This window comes from Geotrypetes seraphini, chromosome 6 (assembly GCF_902459505.1).
Source record: "Geotrypetes seraphini chromosome 6, aGeoSer1.1, whole genome shotgun sequence".
NCBI classification, from domain to species: domain Eukaryota; kingdom Metazoa; phylum Chordata; class Amphibia; order Gymnophiona; family Dermophiidae; genus Geotrypetes; species Geotrypetes seraphini.
Window position 1 is genome coordinate 27,321,043 of NC_047089.1, and position 20,339 is coordinate 27,341,381.

The window sequence follows — 20,339 nt, forward strand, 5'->3', positions numbered from 1 at the left end:
ATTCGCACATGTAAATGAAGTTTAGAGCAGCTGGTGATCAGAGAACTTAGGTGTTCGCAGGGAAGTGAGAAAAGACAACAACGTCTCAAACAGGAGAAATTGCTTGCCATTTCTTTATTCCTTTTTTCATCTTCCAGACAGTGGCGTAGCCAGAAGGCTTTATTGAGCCGACCAACAAGTAAGGTGGGCAGGCGCCAGGGTTGCCAACTTTTCGAAACAGAAAACCCCACTAGCTGGTGCACCCATGATCTGGCCGTATTCTACCTTACCCCCAACAACTGCAACGAGGGTAGCAGGGCAGGATTTAGAAAATGAGGCAAAATTGAGGGTTGGGGACGTACAAGAAGTTGCCCTCTGCAGCCCTCATTAATCCATAGTCTTCCAGCAATGGATACAGAGCTAGGACATTTCCCCATAAACTAACTTTATGAAGAAATGTCCAATTCTAGTGTCATCTCAGTAACAGCAACATAAACCTCAGTATTAAGAATAATACAAAACTCCACAAAAAGGACACTCGGGACCTAGAGCAAATCTACCATGCCAGCAGTGGTCCCTTAAATATCAATACATCTGCTAACAGAATACCTGGGCTCAGTCACCCATACGGAACACAAGACTGCAAGCACAGAAACTCGAAACAGAAATTAAATAGAAAGCCAAATAAGCCAGACTATGCATATGTAGTACATTACCAGAGAAAATGAAAGCAATGCATTTCCTTATATACTGTCGGGGATGGTGTTAGGGGGATGCAACTAGGGCAATTGCCTCTGGCCAGAGAGGACTCCAAGCCTCTCTGAAACAGAAGAAGGTACAGTTTTATAGTGGGCTTTGGGGTCCTCTCCCAGATGTCTTTCCTGGGCCCCAACCATGTCTTAACACTAGCTCTAGAAAATGTCAATTTCATAAACTGACACATTCTAATCACAAAATAATAAAAATACAATATTTTTCCTGCCTTTCTTGTGTGGTCATTTTATTTTTCTAATCATGTTGGTCCCAGTTATTGGTTTCTGCTTGCTTCTGTCTTCTCTTAACTTCCTTACCAGGAAGGGTCTCTTGTTCAATTGATATTTGTATGGCCATCATCCATCTTCCCCTGTCCATCATCACACCTCTGTGTTCTTGTCCTTATATCCTCCCCAAGTTCTAAATCTCCCTTCTGTGTACCTATTCTCCTCTATGTCCAGGATTTTTACCTAGAGAATGACATGGGGACAAATTTCTCCCCGTCTCCGCAGGAATTCATTTTCCCGTCCTGTCCCAGCCCCATTCCTATAAGCTCTGTCTTCATCTGTACAAGCCTAGAACACTTTAAAATCATGTGTTCGAGGCTTGTGTGGTTAAGGCAGAGCTTATAGGAATGGGATAACAACAAAGCTCGCGGGGATAGGAAATTTAAGTTCCTGCGGGGATGGGGAAAAATTTGTCCCCCATGTCATTCTTTCTTGCCACTGTGTCCATATAGCTCCCCTTCTGTATCCAGCATTGCCCTTTTAAGATCATATACTCCAGGGTGTTTCCAACCTTTTGGTTTCACTGGGCCGCATTGGCTGAAAAAAATGTTTCTGGAGCTGCACAAACATGGAAACGCTGCAGCAAGACAGAGGAAGGAGCCAGCAAGACAGTAAACACCCAGGGGCAGAAGAGGAAAACACTGCATCGCCCTCGACCGGGGTCACACAAAATACTTTACTGGGCCGCATGTGGCCCTCAGGCCGCAGGTTAGACACCCCTGATATACTCCATTCATATTTAGCTTTGTTTCTTTATGTCTCTATGCCCCTACCAATGTCCAGTATTGCTTTCCTGTGCCCTTATACCAGGGGTCGGCAACCTGCAGCTCGCGAGTCACACTTGGCTCTTCTGCCCTGTGGCTGCTTCTCTCCAGGCCCCCACCCCTTTAATCTTCCTCCTAACCTCACGATTCCCCCACGCCCCCGGCCTACTGAGGTATCTAGTGATCCAGCAGGGGGTCTTCATGGCAGGAGCTCAGCCCTCTCATTCCTGCCTCATCACGGCTGCCTTCTAAAATGGCTGCCACGACCTTGTGGCAGCTCATCATACTACAGGAAATGCCACGAGCAGCCGTGAAAGGTCATGGCAGTCATTTAAGAAAGCAGCTGTGTGGATGCAGAAGTGAGAGGACCACGCTCCTGCCACAAAGACCCCACTGGACCACTAGGTACCTTGATAGGCCTGGGGGGGGGGGTAGCATTGGGTTGGGAGGGAAATAACCTTGGCTATGGGTTGGGGGGAGGGATACGGCCAGGGGCAATGGGAAGGAAAGGAGGGAAGAGAGGTGCAGAGACTTGTGAGGGGTTGGAGGGAAGAAAGAAGGGAGAGAAAGTGAGAGACCTGGAATATCTCAAACTCCCTTCTCTACCCATTGCAGCTCTTTGTAAATCTTGGGTCAAAGTTTTAGGATAAATTGGCTCTTTGCTTTAAAACAGTTGCCGACCCCTGCCTTATACCATCCCTAGTCAGCATCTCTCCTTTGTTCCTAGGGGTGTTAACAGAACTGGAATTGATAGTAAGGATATCTCCAAATTGGTTACCCTAAGAACTAAAGGTTTTGGAGTTTCTAGCTTTACCCTGTTTCTTCTAACTGTGGTGTGATAGAAGTCTAGGAAAATCGATGCACTCAACCTGTTTTCTCTTCAGACACAAACTATAATGAGATTATACTTTTATGCTTCATTTAGCAATCTTCATTGGTAAATTTGCTTATATTGTACTAGTTGATATTTACAAATTCTACTTTTACCTACAGAGAACACTGCAAAAACTGCGAGCCAAAAAATGACCACCTTTAGAAATCAGAGTGCCTGGAAGAATTGAGATATCAAAATGAACTTTATTTTGTTACAAACAAAATGTTTTCCTATGCATATTTATCATTTTTATGATGTATGTAAATATAATATACCTTTTATAAATTAACAAAATGACTGTATTGACTATTTAAATCTAATTTAATGTACAGCTAGATCTGGTTAATTAATCCATAAGTATGTAACATTCATTGCTTTATTACCATGAGTTTCACTTTGTCTTAAGAAATATCCTGTGTAAAAGGTGTATGTGATGGGTCAAACTATAGATACAAAACCTGTTGAATATTTTAATACAGAATTTCTAAGATGCATCATATTTTAGAAATCTATTTATGATTTTACACTTGTAAATAATGGCATTTGCCCATGTAGAAAGCAGGAATTAATATGTTGAAAAATCTGCAATATGAGTATATGACAAGGGGGTATGTATTTGGCAGGACTGATTGAGGAGGAATAATACACATGTTCTCCATTTCTAAATGGGAATTTATATCTGCTGCAGGGTTCTTTGTAGTTTTTGGAAAAGTGTTTGTTTTGGGCAGAGGGATTAGGGAGGTCATCCCCTTAATCCTTTAATGCTTCTTCCTCCACCCCCGTCATGCTGAGCAATAGCACACTGCATCTAATCGGAAGAATAAAAATGGGTAGATTTTCAAAATTTTAGGCATACAGGGCCCTTGTGCATGCTGATTCTGTATCTGCGGTTTCAATTATCTGTGGTTTACCATGGTCCAAGTGCGCTCCCTTTGCACTCTACCACTCTATGCCCACAAACAACCCCCCAGCATACCTCCTTAAATCTTCACTGGCAGAAAACAGCATCTCCTGCCTGCTGCTCGTGCCAACCTCAGCTCTTCCTCTGATGTCACTTCCTTGTTCTGCGACCTGGATGTGATATCAGAAGGGGGCAACTTGGGCCGGTGCGAGCAGCAGGCAAGAGATGCTGCTTATTGCCGATTTCTAGCGTTCTTGCTGTTCACAGTGTTTGTATTCAGAAAGCCCTTCAGAATGGCATGTTATAATAGCGTTCCCTATTATCCACGGTTTCACATAACAGTGGTAGGTCTTGGAATGTATTAACCTGCGGATACGGGGACCCTAAATGTATAGCTCTATTTGTTAGCATTTACACTTCTAAGTTCTGATATACCAACAGCATCTGTTGCTGTTGTTGCCCCATTGATTTAGATTTTACCGTTCTAAAATGGCTGCTTCTTCTATGCATAGCCATCACATATATGATCTTTCCTAGTATATATTTTTAAAAAGCCTCTACACTAAAATACTACTGGAATTTAACATCCAATTCCAGTTTGTATTTTCTGTCTAAAATCTGCCTTCACATGTGTTTGGGCTACTTATTTTAAACAACTTTTTATTTTAGTTTACAGGAAGGGTCTTTTCAATCCATTTTAGAAGTGTAGTATACTAACTACTAAACCACATTAATAAATATTTTATGATAAAAGTATAACATTTTTGATTGTTCATTCTTAAATACCAAATCAGTTTATAAAATCCCGTTGAAATGTTTTTCTTCCACTGGTGTAAATCCAATGACTTTGAAGCTCATTTATTTAAGATATTTAAAGGCCGTAACTATCTACAATTCCAATGCAATGGGAACAGAGATCCTGAACTAATGGGTAATTGCCCCCAAACCACGAGTTTCCTTGCAGAAGCTGTCAATCATCATCTTGCATAGCTTCACCTCTTCTCCCAGAGGGCTGTGCCCCTCAGTTTTTACTTCTGTAAGCAAGTTGAGAAATTGTCTTCTGATATGCTCTGATTTTTGTTTTATTTTTCCAGAACTTTCTTCCCAAATTGTGAAGCTTTTGTGCTGCAGAGGTTTCCAATGTTCTGGGACAGCTCTGACTGCGATAAGACACAGACTCTCAGTGAAGTGGCGCAGTGGTTAAAGCTACAGCCTCAGCACCCTGAAGTTGTGGGTTCAAACCCATTCTGCTCCTTGTGACCCTCGGCAAGTCACTTAATCCCCCCATTGTCCCAGGTACATTAGATAGATTGTGAGCCCACTGGGACAGACAGGGAAAATACTTGAGTACCTGAATAAATGAATGTAAATCGTTCTGAGCTCCTTTGGGAGAACGGTATAGAAAATTGAATAAATAAAAAAAGTTTGTTACTAGCAGGCTTCTCTAAGAGTACCTTCCTAGCCAGCCTGCTTTATCAGTTAAGAAGGCTCAGGGACTGTTCCCCTAGGAAGCATGGCTCATCCCAGACTCTGGATCTTGAGCAAAGGCTGTGTGAGCCCCAGGTTGGTCTGAAGGGTTGGATTGGGGCTGGCTGTGTTTGTCTCCCCCTGGTTAAGCAGGTGGATTGGTAGGGGTTGGGGTTTCAGCCCACCTTCGTAAGGTCCAGCTGACAGTCTGAAGAAGCAAATAGCTGGAATCCTTGCTTGCCTGAGCCTGAAAGTCTTCTCTTCTTCACAGCTGCACTGGCAACTTAAGCAAAAAAAGCAGTTCCCAACACAGCAGGCACATGTGAGTACTAGCTATTGCACCCTATAGGGAAATTGGGTGAGGGGTTCCGTTTTTAGGGTTCCTGGGGCCAGATTGGGGGTCTCCTACCTATAGAAACCCCTTCCCAAATTTTTCACGTTTCTTTTTGGCTCCAAGGGCTGTTTTTAGTGCCAAAATCACTATTTCAGTGGCCATCTTGGATTTCCAGATTTGTTTTAAAAAGCCTCTATCTGCCTTAATATCCCTTGAAATTTCAATAATTCACTACAGATGGACTCCTCAAGCTCTGATACACTGGATTAATGCTAGATTTGCACTGGATGACCAGTCAAGAAGCATCCATGTGCCGGGGGGGCGCATGAGGGAGGGGTAGGGGCCTTAGGCCAGTCTCCTCAGATCCTTTGAGGGTCCTAGGACTACAGATGGGTTGCTTTGGAGTGACTAGGTCATTTACAGAAGCAGCAAAGGCCAAATCTGTGTCCACGGCGAAACCACTGCACAGAGGATGCTGAACCCTCAAGGAGGCATAATGAGTACACAGAGGCTGGCTCATTTGGCCCTTCTATTCAGGTATTTGCATTTGATTTTGTAAGCTTAATGTATGATGTCTATTTGAACTATAAAAGTCAGTGTTATGTAGGGAGTTTCCCCGTGCTCCTCAATTCTGTGTTTTATTTGTTAGTTACCTCCATTGCTTTGGGACAAACTGAGAGGCTAACGAAAAACCCTCTGGGAGGAGAGGTGGAGCCATGCAAGTAGATAATTGGCAGCTTTTGCAAGGAAACTCACAATTTCGGGGTGACTACCCATTAGTTCAAGATCTCTGCTCCCACTTATAGGAAAGAAGATTATCGAGTTAAGAACCTAAACTTTCTTTCTAGGCAGTGTACATCAGCCACAAGTGAAAAATCAAAGTGACAAGAAGTATAACAAGCTGTGTTCTTGCATATTTATAATATTACTTACAACTGAGCTAGGCACCACTAACTTAGCAGTAGAAAAATATTGACAGGTATAGCATAACTGCATGAATTACTTTGTGTGGTGGAAGGGGGAAAGAGTGACCTGGGAGGACAAATCCTGTGAGGATGTCAGTTTGTAATACAACTGTTATAAAAAGGGATTATTACAGCCCTAACCATTGGGTTTTAACACTAATTACTATTGTTGGAATATTTTCAACTAATGGGTATCCAGCATTCAGTATACTCAAACTACTTGAGAAGCACGACTAGGTACTTCTGCAGTCAGTACTGCATGTTAACTAATATTTATGTACTGCATGATGTTCCTAGAGTTGAATTTGTGTATTAGTAAACTAAGCACAAAGGAAAGTAAAACCATAGAAGAGTCTGCAGTAGAGGACTCTTCTTGCTACCCTAACATTGTCAGTATTTAGGATCTTTTTGTAGAAGAGGTCGATTATTGACCATAATCCTACCTAAACATTTAGGAGCAACAGAAACCTTTCTAATTCAAGTCATATACTGTTTGACTTGACAGTTTTGAAAGGCTCAGCTCTTTTTATTTCTACAAAGGCAGCACTGGCTAACCTCTGTAGCAAAGCAAAATCCCTAATCTCTTTGTTTAGCCACTTTTTTCAGTGAGACTGCACAGGCAGAATCATAAGAGGATTGTTCTTGCCTTGACTTACCCACTGGACCACAAGTGACTAAGGTAGGCCTGGAGCAAGGCCTAACTTCTTTCACCAAAGCAGGGAGGGGGCGGGCAGTGATTCTACAGCTGGGACAGGACTCAACACCTCCTCTCAGGGGAGGGAGGGAGGGATTGCTCCCAGCTCAGCTTACCAATGGACCCACAGAGAGGCCAGTACTGGGTTTGGCAGAAGGAAGGGGCGGGTGGATGTACAGCTGGGCAGCATTTGAATGTAAACCCTCAGTTTATATTTGAGTTAACATTTTCCCCTAAAAAGGGGAGGGAAAATCTCAGTTTATATTCAAGCATATATGGTAATACAGAAGAGTGCAGGTACTGTAATAGCACTGCAACAAGAAATATCCAACCTGTCTACACAATATCTTGCTATAATGAACGTTCAAGCGCTCTGGAGCAACACATTTCTAACCTGGAAGATTCAGCCCTTGGATGGAACACACAACGGAGAATTGATGACCTACAATGTGAGTTGGAAGATGCAGGAAATTGCAACCATAGAAACAACTTGAGACTTCTAGGCCTTACTCAAGAGATTGAAGGGGTAAAACTCTATACAATTTGTGGAAGACTTTATACCAAGGCTCTTGTAGTTAAATTTCAAATATCTTTTTCAGCTAGAAATAGCCAACCAAACCCCACAAGACGCACAGATCATATTAAAGGCTCGAGACCATTTTTTTCTTCAAACTACTGTGTCACACAAATACTGGCTAAAGCTTGTCAATTAACCTGACCTTCAGTGGAATGGGGCAAAAATCACAATAGTTCCAGATTTTAATAACACTGCAAGATTCAGGAACCAATTTCTTGAGCTATATCCACAACTAAAGGTGCTAGGAGCGCAATGTTTTATTTTTTACCCTGCCATTATTAAGATAACGTACCAGAATAGAATGTGCCAATTTGAACAACCAGAGGCGCTCAAACAATACCTAACCATGAAAAGGTTCTTGAAGTTGTTTCTTTACTGCTTCAGTATTTTGTGTCAAATCCAACAACTCCCTGGTGCCAAAATAGAGGCAGAAGCGATGCCCACTCCCTTCTGCCACTAAGCAACACCCCCCCCCCTGCTGAACTGACCTCAACGACACCCCTACCTTCCCTACTTTAACAAAAAGCTGCAGGAGGGATGCCCCCTGGCCTCCCTCAACTCTGGATGACAGAAAGGATGCCCAGTCCCTCCTGCTTGCAGGCCTGTCACTTTAAAATAGTGGGCCTTCCATTCTCAGTGTATCTTGGGATGCATGGGAAGGGGCCTAAGGCCCCCTCCCCTGCTGCTTGCACCCCTCTGATGTCACTTCTGGGTCCTGCGGCTAGGAAGTGATGTCTAAGGGAGAGCTGACACCAACAGCAAGTGGGTGATGCTGCTCTTGCTGGAAAAGTTAAAGTATGGGGGAAGGGGCAGGGGGTGAAGAGGGTGGGGGGAGGTTTGTCAATGCCCTGGTGCCACTGACTCAGGGGAGATACGATAGAGGAGTATAAAATACTGAGTTGAGTGGATAAATGTGGATTCTTGTTTTTCCAGAAATATTAAGACTCGGGGGCATGCAATGGAGCTATTAAGTAGCAGATTTAAAAACAAACTGGAAAAAATATTTCTTCACCCAATAGGGTTACCAGATATCTGGGGAAACCCAGACATGTCCTCTTTAGAGGACTGTCGGGATCCCCTGATGGACTTTCCACAACCCAGCAGTTTGGGTTTTGGAAAGTTCTGGCGGCAGTTAGAGGGTCTCAGACATGGCCCTGAGGTCAAGAATAAAAATATGATATTCAGGGGGGTGGGGCTGGAGGAAGAATGGGATGCTACTGGAACAAAGTGGGGCTGAGGGCAGAATGGGGGAAGGCCATGATAACTCTCATTAAACATGTAATTAAACTCGAATTTGTTGCCAGAGAATGTAGTGAAAAGCAGTTAGCTTAGCAGGGCTTAAAAAAAAAGGCTTGGACAGTTTCCTAAAAGAAAAGTCCATATTATTAAAATGGGCATGGGGCAATCCACTTCTTATTCCTAAGCAGCATAAAGGTTTTACTCTTTGGGATCCTGCTACGTACCGTGAGCTGGGTTGGCCACTGTGTGAAACAGGATACTGGACTTGATGAAACTTCAGTCTGCAACTCTTGTTCTTATGTTACCCCAGCTTCATAGTTTCTAAAACGAAGTCGAATTTTGGAGAAAAACAACAACAATAATAGCAGACACAAAAGGAGGAAAGTTACTACAGCTTCTGCTAGCCCGGAGGCTCCCTGGTAACAACGCAAAACATTTCTTCCTAGTCGCAGAATGCCGAGACTCCTGGGACCAGCCTTTCCGCGATACTTTATTAAAGAACATCGGCCCTTTACGGCACCCGTACAGAAGTTGTTCTGTGCATGCGCAGATGGACGCTATCGGCCGAGTGTTATTGGTAGGCGCTCAGGGCCGGTGTTTGTGAGAGGCTGGCGCGGTCTTGTCTGCTGTCCGCGGCTGCCACGCGCCCTCCGGAGCGGCGGGAAAGATGTCGGGCGGTCCGGCCGTGAGGATCAGCATCGAGTCGGCCTCCGAGAAGCAGGTGCAGGAAGTGGGACTCGATGGCGCCGAGGCTTACCTGCAGCCGCTCTCTATGTCCCAGAACCTGGCGCGCCTGGCGCAGCGCATCGACTTCAGCCAGGGCTCCGGCTCCGAGGACGAGGGGTCCGCCGCCAGGGAACAGGACTGGGCCGAAGAGGACGACGAGGAGGAGGAAGGTAAGAAAAGCAGCCCGCGCACGTCTCTCCGCCCTACCTAGAAGGGGTGTCAGTGTCTGCAGGACTGGGCTCGGGGCATTTCCTGGGGGTTCACCTATATAGATCTCATGCATAGTCATTGGGGAAATCCTGAAAACCCGACTAGATTGCGGCCCTCGAGGAGGGACTTTGACACCCCTGTCCTAATGCATTCCAAAGCCTTGTAGCCCTTGAGGGCGTAATCCAGTCGGGTTTTCAGGATTTCCCCAATGAATATGCATGAGATCTGTGTGCATGCACTGCTTTCAATGCATATTCATTGGGGAAATCCTGAAAACCCGACTGGATTGCGGCCCTCAAGGAGGGATTTTGACACCCCTGACCTAATGCATTCCAAAGCCTTGTAGCCCTTGAGGGCCGCAATCCAGTCGGATTTTCAGGATTTCCCTAATGAATATGCATGAGATCTATGTGCATGCACTGCTTTCAATGCATATTCATTGGGGAAATCCTGAAAACCCGACTGGATTGCGGCCCTCGAGGAGGGATTTTGACACCCCTGACCTAATGCATTCCAAAGCCTTGTAGCCCTTGAGGGCCGCAAACCAGTCGGATTTTCAGGATTTCCCTAATGAATATGCATGAGATCTATGTGCATGCACTGCTTTGAATGCATATTCATTGGGGAAATCCTGAAAACCCAACTGGATTGCGGCCCTCAAGGAGGGACTTTGAGATCCCTGTTGTAGACCGACATACAAGATGAAGGCTAAGTTGATTAAAACAATAATACTATCAACACTAATTTTTCATGATTTCATTATACTGTACGGGAATTATGCTGTATGTATAATGTTGTTTTTGTTAAAAAAAGTTAATAAAATGTTGGGGGAAAACAAAAACAATAATATGTTTCGGTTAGCCCATTGCTTTTCTAACCCCTCACGAAGTTACTGTTGCAGCGACTAGTCACTATCTACACAGGCTTATGTTTATTTTAGTTGCGGTTTGAACTGATACCTTTCAAATTAGGGCTCCCTGATGAAGGCGTGTTAACTGAAACACGGACCGTGTCGGGTCCCCTGGTTTATAAAAAGGTAGTGACACGAACCGCACAACATGTTATTGCTTTAATAAACTTAACCTGCACAAACCTCGAACATTTATGATTTTAAAGTGTTCGAGGCTTGTGCAGTTGAGGACAGAGTTTGCAGGAATGGGATAAGGACAGAACTCATGGGGATGGGACAGGGAAAGAGAGATCCCTGTGTCATTCTCGGGGGCCATTATTTTAGACAGGATGCTGCTTTGGCCTGATTTGGCATGGCTGGCCTTAGGACCACAACTCATACATAATTGCTAACATCATCCTTCACCTAGAACAAGATAATTGACCAAATCCATAAAGCCCATAGTCTGCCCAGTTTTTATTACAGTACCTTAGAGTCCAAATGATTTCTGAGTTTCCTGTCAGTTATTGAGATAAGTATGAGATACATCCAGATAAGAACCGATCACACATAGCAACTGTGCAGGTGACGTGCACATTCTGTGAAGGATCAGTCATCTCGTGTATCCCAAGGGGAACGTGTATTGTGCTAGTGCAGTGGCATAATTTTTTCTCCATTCCTTGTAGTAATTAACCCCCCCCCCCTTTTTTTTTTTTTTTTTTTAACAAAGCCATGGCAGCAGCTGCCACAAGGCAAACGCTCCAATATCCATTAAATCCATTTGGGCATCAGAGCAATTACTGCAGCAGCCGCCGCTACTGCAGCTTTGTAAAAGGAGCCCTAAAGTTGGAAAATAAAATAAAAATTTCCTCTGCCTGCAAAGCACGGTCAGTGGTGTGATTTTTAAATACTAAAAATGTTTGTTTGTTCAGTGGAAATTCAAAGGCAGATTATGTATGGTGAAGGTGCAAAGAACAAAGGGAATGTGAGGAATGGTGCAGATTTGTTTCATGAAGGCAGGACAAAATGTGCACGATGAAAATCAAAGTGGGTGACTTTGGTCATGGATGATTTGAAGGAAAAATTGATTGCCAAAATTTTGAAAACGCAGGTGATTCACAATTTCTGAATTGCACCAACAATTTCCAGTAGTTCCTCAATCTCTGATCACTTGTTTCTCCACCTGAAGAAATTTGTGGCTGGCCAGTTCTAGGGAGGGAGTGGCAAAGAGTGAAAAGATATTGTACAGGACAGGCTAATATGCTTAGCAGTGACATTTTTTGATGAAGGTATACAAAAACTATTCCTATGATATGACGTGTTTTAATTTACACAGTGACTTTGTGTAAAAGTAGTTTAAGGAATTAAAAAAAATATCTAGAAACATGATGGCAAAAAAGGCCAAATGCCCAATGCCCCATCCAGTCTGCCCATCCACAGCATCCATTATCTCCTCCCCTTCCTGAAGAGATCCTATGTGTCTGTCCCACACTTTCTTGAATTTAGACACACAGTCTTGTCTCAATCACCTCTACCAAGAGACTATTCCACATATCTACCACCATTTCTGTAAAAAAAAAAAAGTATTTCCTTAGATTACTGCTGAGCCTCATAACTTCATCCTATGTCCTCTCATTCCGGAGCTTCATTTCAAATGAAAGAGACCTCATGCGCATTTATGCCACCTAAGTATATAAATGTCTCTATCATATCTCCCCTCTCCTGCCTTTCCTCCACAGAATACATATTGAGATCTTTAAATCTGTCCCCATACACCTTATGACAAAGACCACCGACCAACTCCATCCTGTTTATATCATTTTGAAGGTGTGGTCTCCAGAATTGCACACGATAGTCTGTGAGGTCTCACCAGAGTCTTATACAGGGGACATCAATACCTCCTTTTCCCTACTGGCCATACCTCTTCCTATGCACCCCAGTATCCTTCTCGCTTTTGTTGTTTGCCTTTTCAACCTGTTTGGCCACCTTAAGATCATCACCTGTTGGTATGTATCTTAATAACACCTTTTACATCCAACTGATTCTTATTTTCTGGATGTGCCTTCTACAAATATTTTTGTTGACCAAATGTTCTTGAATTCTGTTTCTATTCTTAACTTTGCTGGAAAGTTATTCTATGTATCCCCTACCTGTGAGGTGAAGAAATATTTTAAAATATTTCCCCTTGATCTAATCCCCTTGAGCTTCTTGTGGTAGAATTTTCTTTTCAGTAAAAAGTTTGCTTTATGTGCATTTATTTATATTTCAGAAGCACTTGAATATTCTCTCCACCACTTTAGTATCATTTTTCTGGACTGTTTGTCTTTGGCTTTCATCCTTTAAGTGGTGTCCCAAACTTGAGAAAATACATTAGAAAAGGTGTTGCTAATAATTTGAACAGAAGTATTACCACTTTCTGTTTTCAGGCATTATATGCATCCTGGCATTCATTCTTCTACCCACTTATCTATTGTACTGCTTTGCAGCCCTCGAATCATCATGTAAGGTCACCTAGACCACCTTTTTGGACATCAGTAGCTCTCTCTCAGAACACCCTAGAAGCCTATCCAAATCAGGAATTTGCTTCTCCAGATTCCTCCTGAGAGGAATAGACTCTAGAGAAATTCATTTGATCCATCTCCTCTGCTCATCCTAGGAGAAACCAATCTCTCTCTGAAGACATCACTTATCTAAAATTCATTCAGTGCATGTTGAGAGGTTCCTGTCCTGCTACAATAGGAAGCAGAAATGTATTCAGATAATTTTGGGCTTTTAAAGTTCATAAAAGCTTCCAAAGCCACCTTATCTATTCCAGCCCAAGGCCACCTACAAGGATAACAGCTTTGAATGTGATGGTCCCTACTGATCATTGAAACTATATCAAAAAGGATGATAGCCTGACTTTCTAACATATACATATAATAGACTTTTCTAGTGCAAAGTCTATAGTAGATGATGCCTTGTGCAATCCTTGCGGGTGAAGGGAAGAAGCCCAATTGTCAAGATTACTGTACTATTAGAAAGATTTATTGAGGCAACAACCTAATCTTTCCTTATACCTTCAAGGTATAAATGCTCATGAGGCAGGCTTCTTTTCATAGAATTAAGGCTCATTTTTGATCACCAGTTTTTAAATCTTGACTATTTTGGCTGCCTCTTTATGGATAAGTGTATTTGGATATCCGTTCCTAGGTTTGTCGTGGGACAATCAGCTTCTTATTATTTGAGCTGTGGTTCTCTTTTATTTATTTGGGGGATATTCAGTAGCTTATTTGTGATCAGTTTGTTAAAGGTCAGAGCAACTTCTGGCAGTATAAGAAGTTTTTTTTCAAAAGGAATGAGAGTAATGGCTATAGGAGTTGAGTGCAGGATACTAGCCTTTTCTAGATGCAGTACAGCTTGGTTTAATTTAAGTACCACCTGTTACACTAAAAATTCTCTACCTTGTTTTTCTTTAGCTTCGGTCAAGTTTCAGCCATCTCTCTGGCCTTGGGACTCTGTGAGGAACAACTTAAGAAGTGCCTTGACTGAGATGTGTGTGCTTTATGACGTTCTCACCATTGTCAAAGATAAAAGATATATGACCCTGGATCCTGTGTCACAAGAGCCGCTGCCTCCTAAACAGGTGAACAACCAGAAGAATGCACTGGGATGGAGGCCTAAGACTCCGGTTGGCCCAGGCGCCTAATGCCCCTCCTATGGGAGGGTCCTTAGATTCCTGGGCCATTCAGGCCTTAAGGGCCCTTCCCTGGTGCATCCCAGCTGAAATACTGGGGGGTAGGTGTCAGTGGGGATGTTGGTTCGCCAGGATGAGGGTGGTGTCATGGGTTTGGGGGGGGGGGGTCTGCTGGCAGGAGGGAGTGGGCATCCCTCTTGCCTATCACAAGTAGGGGGGTATTGTTTCAGGTGTTCTGGCAGGAGAGAGTGGGCATCCCTCCTGCCGGGGGACTTCGAGGGGGGTTTTGTGTGGCAGCAGGAGGGATTGGGCATCCCTCCTGCTGCAGACAATGTTGGGGAGGGGGGTTTACAGCTGCTCAGTTGATCATGTTGTTTGGTTGAAATAACCACATAGACAGGCTATCTACCTGCCTCCTAATACTTCCATATATTCCTCAGTTATTAATTCTATTTCTGAGGAGTTCAGGAAAGAAATCTCTCACAAAAGTGTGATTAAAAATAGTCAAAGCTTTGAGAAGTGTTTCTGCATCCACCAACATAATGGGACGTCAGAAAGGCTTCCCCAATACAGGTGACTGGCCATTTAATTGACATCATTAATTAATTAATTATTAAACATACGTAGTTGGTACATCTTCCAATCACAATCCATTTACAAATTGAAGTCTCATGGTTTCTGAATTTTACTTTGCTAGTAATTTCCTTAGCAACAGTGACTTAACTCATCACATGCTAACTCATCAATATTTGCCCTAACTATGTAAGTGGAGAAAAATATGTTCTTATAAACAGATGTGTTTTTCTCTCTAAACCGTCTAAACGACTACTGGAAGAAAAATATGTTTACCAGAAACTGTCTCATTTGCTAAACAATACATTTCTGCAACCACATGGTTATAGTCACATGATTTTCCCTAACTCCTCAAGTGACAAATATGTCAGTGTGACTTTTAGCTTATTTGCATGGGCCTACTAGGTTATGGCTCCAGCATCTTGTTTCAGACATTAAACCATAATATTTTGTTTTATGAAGGAAAAATATGTACTCTGCAAATTCTGTTGTTTATACTTTGCTGTGTGTGAAGGATTTCTATTATTCAGCTATAATATTAGTGTCTTTCAGAGCCTTAACTAAAAGTGTATCTAATACATATTAGTTATGGGGCTCCCCCCCTTATATTCTGCACAATACAATTCTCCTCATCAGTGGCAGGGACATTCCCTTGCCGTGATCAGCTCAGAGACAATGCTGGAGACCCCCAGCCAGTTGGGTTTTCAAGATATCCCTGTGCATGAGGCAGATTTGCATGCCTGTCACCTCTGTTATATGCAGATCAGCCTTATGCATTTTCATTAGGATTATCTTGAAAACCTGACTGGCTAGAGGTCCCCCAGGACAGGCTTAAGAACCACTGTTCTAAACACTTGTATGACTTCTAAAGATCTTTTTCACCAGCATTGTTTGCAGGGAAAGCTTTATTAAAAGAAGCACTACTTGAATTTCTGTCATTAAATCAAGGGAAGACCGTCCTTTATTTTTGATCGGAAAGTGTTGGTCTCATCAAGCATTTACACATTGTTTGAGATGATGTTAATCTAAAATCCCCAGTATAATCAGATCTACAACTCCATGGTTAATATATTCAACTCCTACCAGCACTGGTGAGATGGTTAGCTATTAAGTAAAAAAATAATATATTTTCCTTTTCAATTTTGTGTACTGAAAGCTAAGCTCTTTTCTAGAATCCCAAGATTTTACAGTTGGTGTCTAAGAAGAAATCACTGGCAGGTGCTGCAGACATCCTTTTGAAAGGAGCAGAAAGACTATCTAAGTCTGTGGCTGAGAACCAAGAAAACAAGCGACAGAGAGACTTCAACTCTGAGCTTTTGAGATTGAGACAGCACTGGAAGCTAAGAAAAGTAGGCGATAAAATCCTGGGAGATCTGAGCTACAGGAGTGCAGGTAGGTTGCCTGAAACCAGGAATGGATTTAATTCCCTTTAAAATAAGCAATTATTATTTTATTTGAATAAGGATATTTAACTTTTATTATTATTTCATACACATGAATTGATGTACTTTTCTAATAATTGTTTATATTACATGTATTACACTATTCTTTTTTTTTATATTAAAGTATTTACTGAATATTTAAATAATATACTATGTTCAATTGTAATTGTAGTATCCATAGAATCAATAGCTAGAAATATAATTATAAAAAGACAAGCAAGAAATTAATTAATATCAAGAGCGACATCATATATCATTGCTATAACCTTAAATTCATAACATATCATATCATTTGAAATTCATATATATTAAGAAATAGGTAACAGAACCACCAAACATCAAATCATATCATTCAAACATATAACAATTACAATATACATAAACATTAATCAAGTTAAATAAATAATCATAATATCAATCTATTAAAAATTTATAAACAATGCCAGTATATTCATAAACAAGAAGTATTTATTATAAGAATCTCATTATAATTTACAACAAATAAGCAAATCAGGTATGGAAATCACCCAGTTTATACCTATAATTAATTATAATTACTTATACAATTATAACCATAAATTTAATCTAATAAAATCCTACCCATTATATCAATCTTTAAAAATTCATTTGCTAATCATTTTATAATATCCCCCCAATCCTCATAAACTACTGTCATCATGAAAAAATGTCTTTTATCATATAATATATTATGACACTCAAACTTCTTCCTAAAACATTTTTTTTTTTTTAAATAATAGTTTAAAATAACACATATTAGTAAATTCATCTAAATTTATCTAAAATCAATTGAAGCATTATACCAAATTAAGCAATTGTATTGTAAGGCATCTAACAAATATAGTCTGAAACGCTAGACCACTGTCCAACTACAGAAATCAATTGCTGTACCCATCCTGTATATTAATATATAATATCAGGGAATTATTGGTATATACTTGTTATAAACCATCTAAAAAAACATCTGATTTAAGTTAGTACTGTCATGTTCCTTCTATTACTTCCGTTATGAATCTAAATATATCTAACATTCTAATCAATCTCGCTGTTACTAATTACACTCTTCTTTGAAAAGTTGCAAAAAACTTTCTCAGATTCAGACACTGGGATACCATTAGCTCAAATATACAAGAAATCCACAGAGATAAAAAGGTCTTGAATGGAATGCAAACAAGTCTATCTTCCAGATCTTATGTCAGAATCCCACAAGCATGTTTCAGAGCTCAAAAACTAGAACCTCCAAGATTGCTGTAGCAAAATTGTCTCCAATGTACCACTCCAAAGTTTTTCATTGTAAGAGTAACTTTCAATTATTCTGTATGGAAGCAAAGATCTTTTCAAATTTTTCAAAGTTCAGTAACCTCTGTACAATCTGTATAAGAAAGCTAAGTACTGTATGTGAACTTAAAGGAAACCTGATGTTAACCCAGTGCCTGTTGTCCGAGTTATACAGGCTTTCCAACCCAATTCTTCACAGAAAGCTGTTCTACATTTTATAAACAAGAAAAATAAACATAACACCACTGTAACGGACCTTGAGGCTATGTCTTAAAGTCAGCTGTAATAAAATGTGACAAGATGTCAAAAAACTCAAGATGCATATTAAATAGTAAAGATTAAACTGCTAAGCGCAGAACATGACAGCCAAAAGAGGCAGGATTAGCGTACAGCGAACAACACCAGTCCTTCTATTAATAAGACACCAGTATTTCAAATGATATATGAAGAAGGAAAGCTACCAATTCAGTTTCAAATATAACAGCAGCTCATGCCATACTATTAAACTGCCACTAAAAGGCTGAAGATTTATATTGAGACAAAGCGTCACTGCCTCTCTTGAATCACGTCTCAATTTTGCTCCTCACTATATGTTGTTTAAACCATTTTCATTTCAGATATGTATTATGTTTGTTAATGGACCTCAGCAATACCCTCCTCCATCCGTTATAGCAAAATTTTTAAACGGGGAGTTTTGAGAGCAAAAATCCTCACCGGTCCAGTTGTTACTATTTTTTGTACTTAAACTTACTTTTTAAATTTTTGAAACCTTAAATCTTTTCAATTCTTAGATATGTCCTTATCTTTTGCATGCAGCGGTTGGACCCGACATGTTTCGCTTCCGCTTCGTCAGGGATCCATACCTAAGCCGCTTGACATCCACCCCGCTCTGAGTTTAAATTAAAACTCTCAGTGACAAGGGTAAAAATCGCCGTTAGTGCAGTGCAATGCAAGATTCTACTCCAAGCTTTAAACCTTAAACTGTCAAAACCAATGTTTGTTTTACATTTGTTCCTAATACTGCCACTCTGATTCTTCCTGCCTTGATAAAACCACCTCCTTTCAAGCCTCAAATCCAATCAGGAACCATATTACACTATTCTAATTTATGTAATAATAAGTTATTGAATATTATTATTTGATAAGTAGGGTGGGTGGGTAAAACAATATTTTTTATAATTTCTTGTATGAATTGGTGTATTTTATGAAAATAATACTCTTTCTGTAACAAATGTAATACACTGTTGTAGTCTTCCAAAATATTAAAAAAAATTTAAAAATAAAATAAGCAAATGTTGCTTTTATGGTATAAAGATGTGGTTATAAATCTATCCCCCCCCCCTTTTTTTTTTTTTTAAAACCGCACAAGAGATTTTAGCGCCAGCCAGCATGCTAAATGCTCTGCGCTGCTTCAACAATCATAGAGTTCCTATGAGCGTCGGAGCAGCGCAGAGCATTCAGCAAATCGGCTGGCCTTAAAAACCTGTTACACAGTTTTTAAAAGGGGTTTATGTACTGGTGTTGACCAGCTAGAAGTCTTTAATGCTGTTTGAGAGTTGTAGAGGTAAGAACTTACAAATTTAGAGTGACAAGAGAGCAAATCTCAAACAATTGCAGTACACAACTGACTAGTTGAGCACTCGATGTGTGTTCAAGTAGTGTAGTCGCTGTTTTGTTAATACAAGCTTTTATCAACAAAAGCATACTGACTGGGGCCACACTTGGAAGGTTTGCCCCTGTTCATCAATGTAAAAATTTATACAGTAGTACCCAAAATGTTTTAGGTATGAATAAATTATCGTGTCTTGTGATTTCTCTGCAGCTTTCCATTAATGCTTTACTAACGGCGCCTGGTTTACCTTTATCTTAATATAAAATAAGACTTTATCCTATTTACGAACATTATCCTAGAATCAGAGATTTTATGATTATTTCAGTGGCTTTGTAACTTTGAATTTTTCACACTTACATTTTTACAGTTTATATTATAAATCAAGGTATATTCAGAGAGAGAGCATGGTTACACTCGCATGAAAATAGTAAAGATTTTTTACAGGCCCTATGGTTATCACAAAACAACAAAATCCAAATAGCACCAAAATGTTCCACAAAGGAAACGAAGAAGCAAAACGACAAAAAGATAGCGAAACAGAAGATCGTATATACCAGTTACAATAATCTTAAAAACCACCCACAAAGGGTGTATAAAGTCTCAAGTGACCCACAGCACACAAGCTTCCAATGTGGGTTCTTGCAAGGATTGTACACTTCTGTACAAGGGTAAATCAAAAAGAAAAGGCAACATACATTTAATGGCTTTAATAGAAATAACTGTCAGCAACTGAATATATCACTTTTCCACATAGGCCCCATGCAAGACGACACATTTATTTTTTATTTGTTTTTAGCATATACATATTCATTTTTTTATCCCATTCTCCCCAACGAACTTAGAACACCACTTATAGCCTAAGTGGTTTACATTCTGGTACTCAAGCATTTTTCCATATCTGTCCCAGTGGGCTCAACCTGTATCATTCAACTAGCTTCTGCATTCCTGTAGAGTGCAGGAGGTCTGGGGCAGAGCTGGGAGTTACCTAGTAGAGAATGATACGGTGACTGTTACCCGTGGCTAGCCCGCCGAAACGGGGATGGAAAAAAAAACCTGGTCGCCGCAGGAACGGGGACAAGGC

General features: G+C 40.9%; 2 protein-coding genes across 5 annotated transcripts in view; both read left to right on the forward strand.

The window, feature by feature from the left end:
• The window catches only part of CEP295 (centrosomal protein 295), a 161,685-nt gene extending 157,371 nt beyond the window's left edge, over positions 1 to 4,314 (forward strand). For all 4 annotated transcript variants that reach the window (XM_033950484.1, XM_033950485.1, XM_033950483.1 and 1 more), the window contains one exon: positions 2,777 to 4,314. In XM_033950484.1, the coding sequence (XP_033806375.1) occupies positions 2,777 to 2,809 (33 nt within the window). In that variant the 3' untranslated portion in view covers positions 2,810 to 4,314. The remainder of the gene's footprint in view (positions 1 to 2,776) is intronic.
• Positions 4,315 to 9,356: 5,042 nt separating this feature from the next.
• Positions 9,357 to 20,339, forward strand: part of MED17 (mediator complex subunit 17) — a 50,677-nt gene continuing 39,694 nt past the window's right edge. The window contains exons 1-3 of the mRNA XM_033950487.1: positions 9,357 to 9,730; positions 14,118 to 14,284; positions 16,081 to 16,300. Of these exons, the coding sequence (XP_033806378.1) occupies positions 9,502 to 9,730; positions 14,118 to 14,284; positions 16,081 to 16,300 (616 nt within the window). The 5' untranslated portion in view covers positions 9,357 to 9,501. The remainder of the gene's footprint in view (positions 9,731 to 14,117; positions 14,285 to 16,080; positions 16,301 to 20,339) is intronic.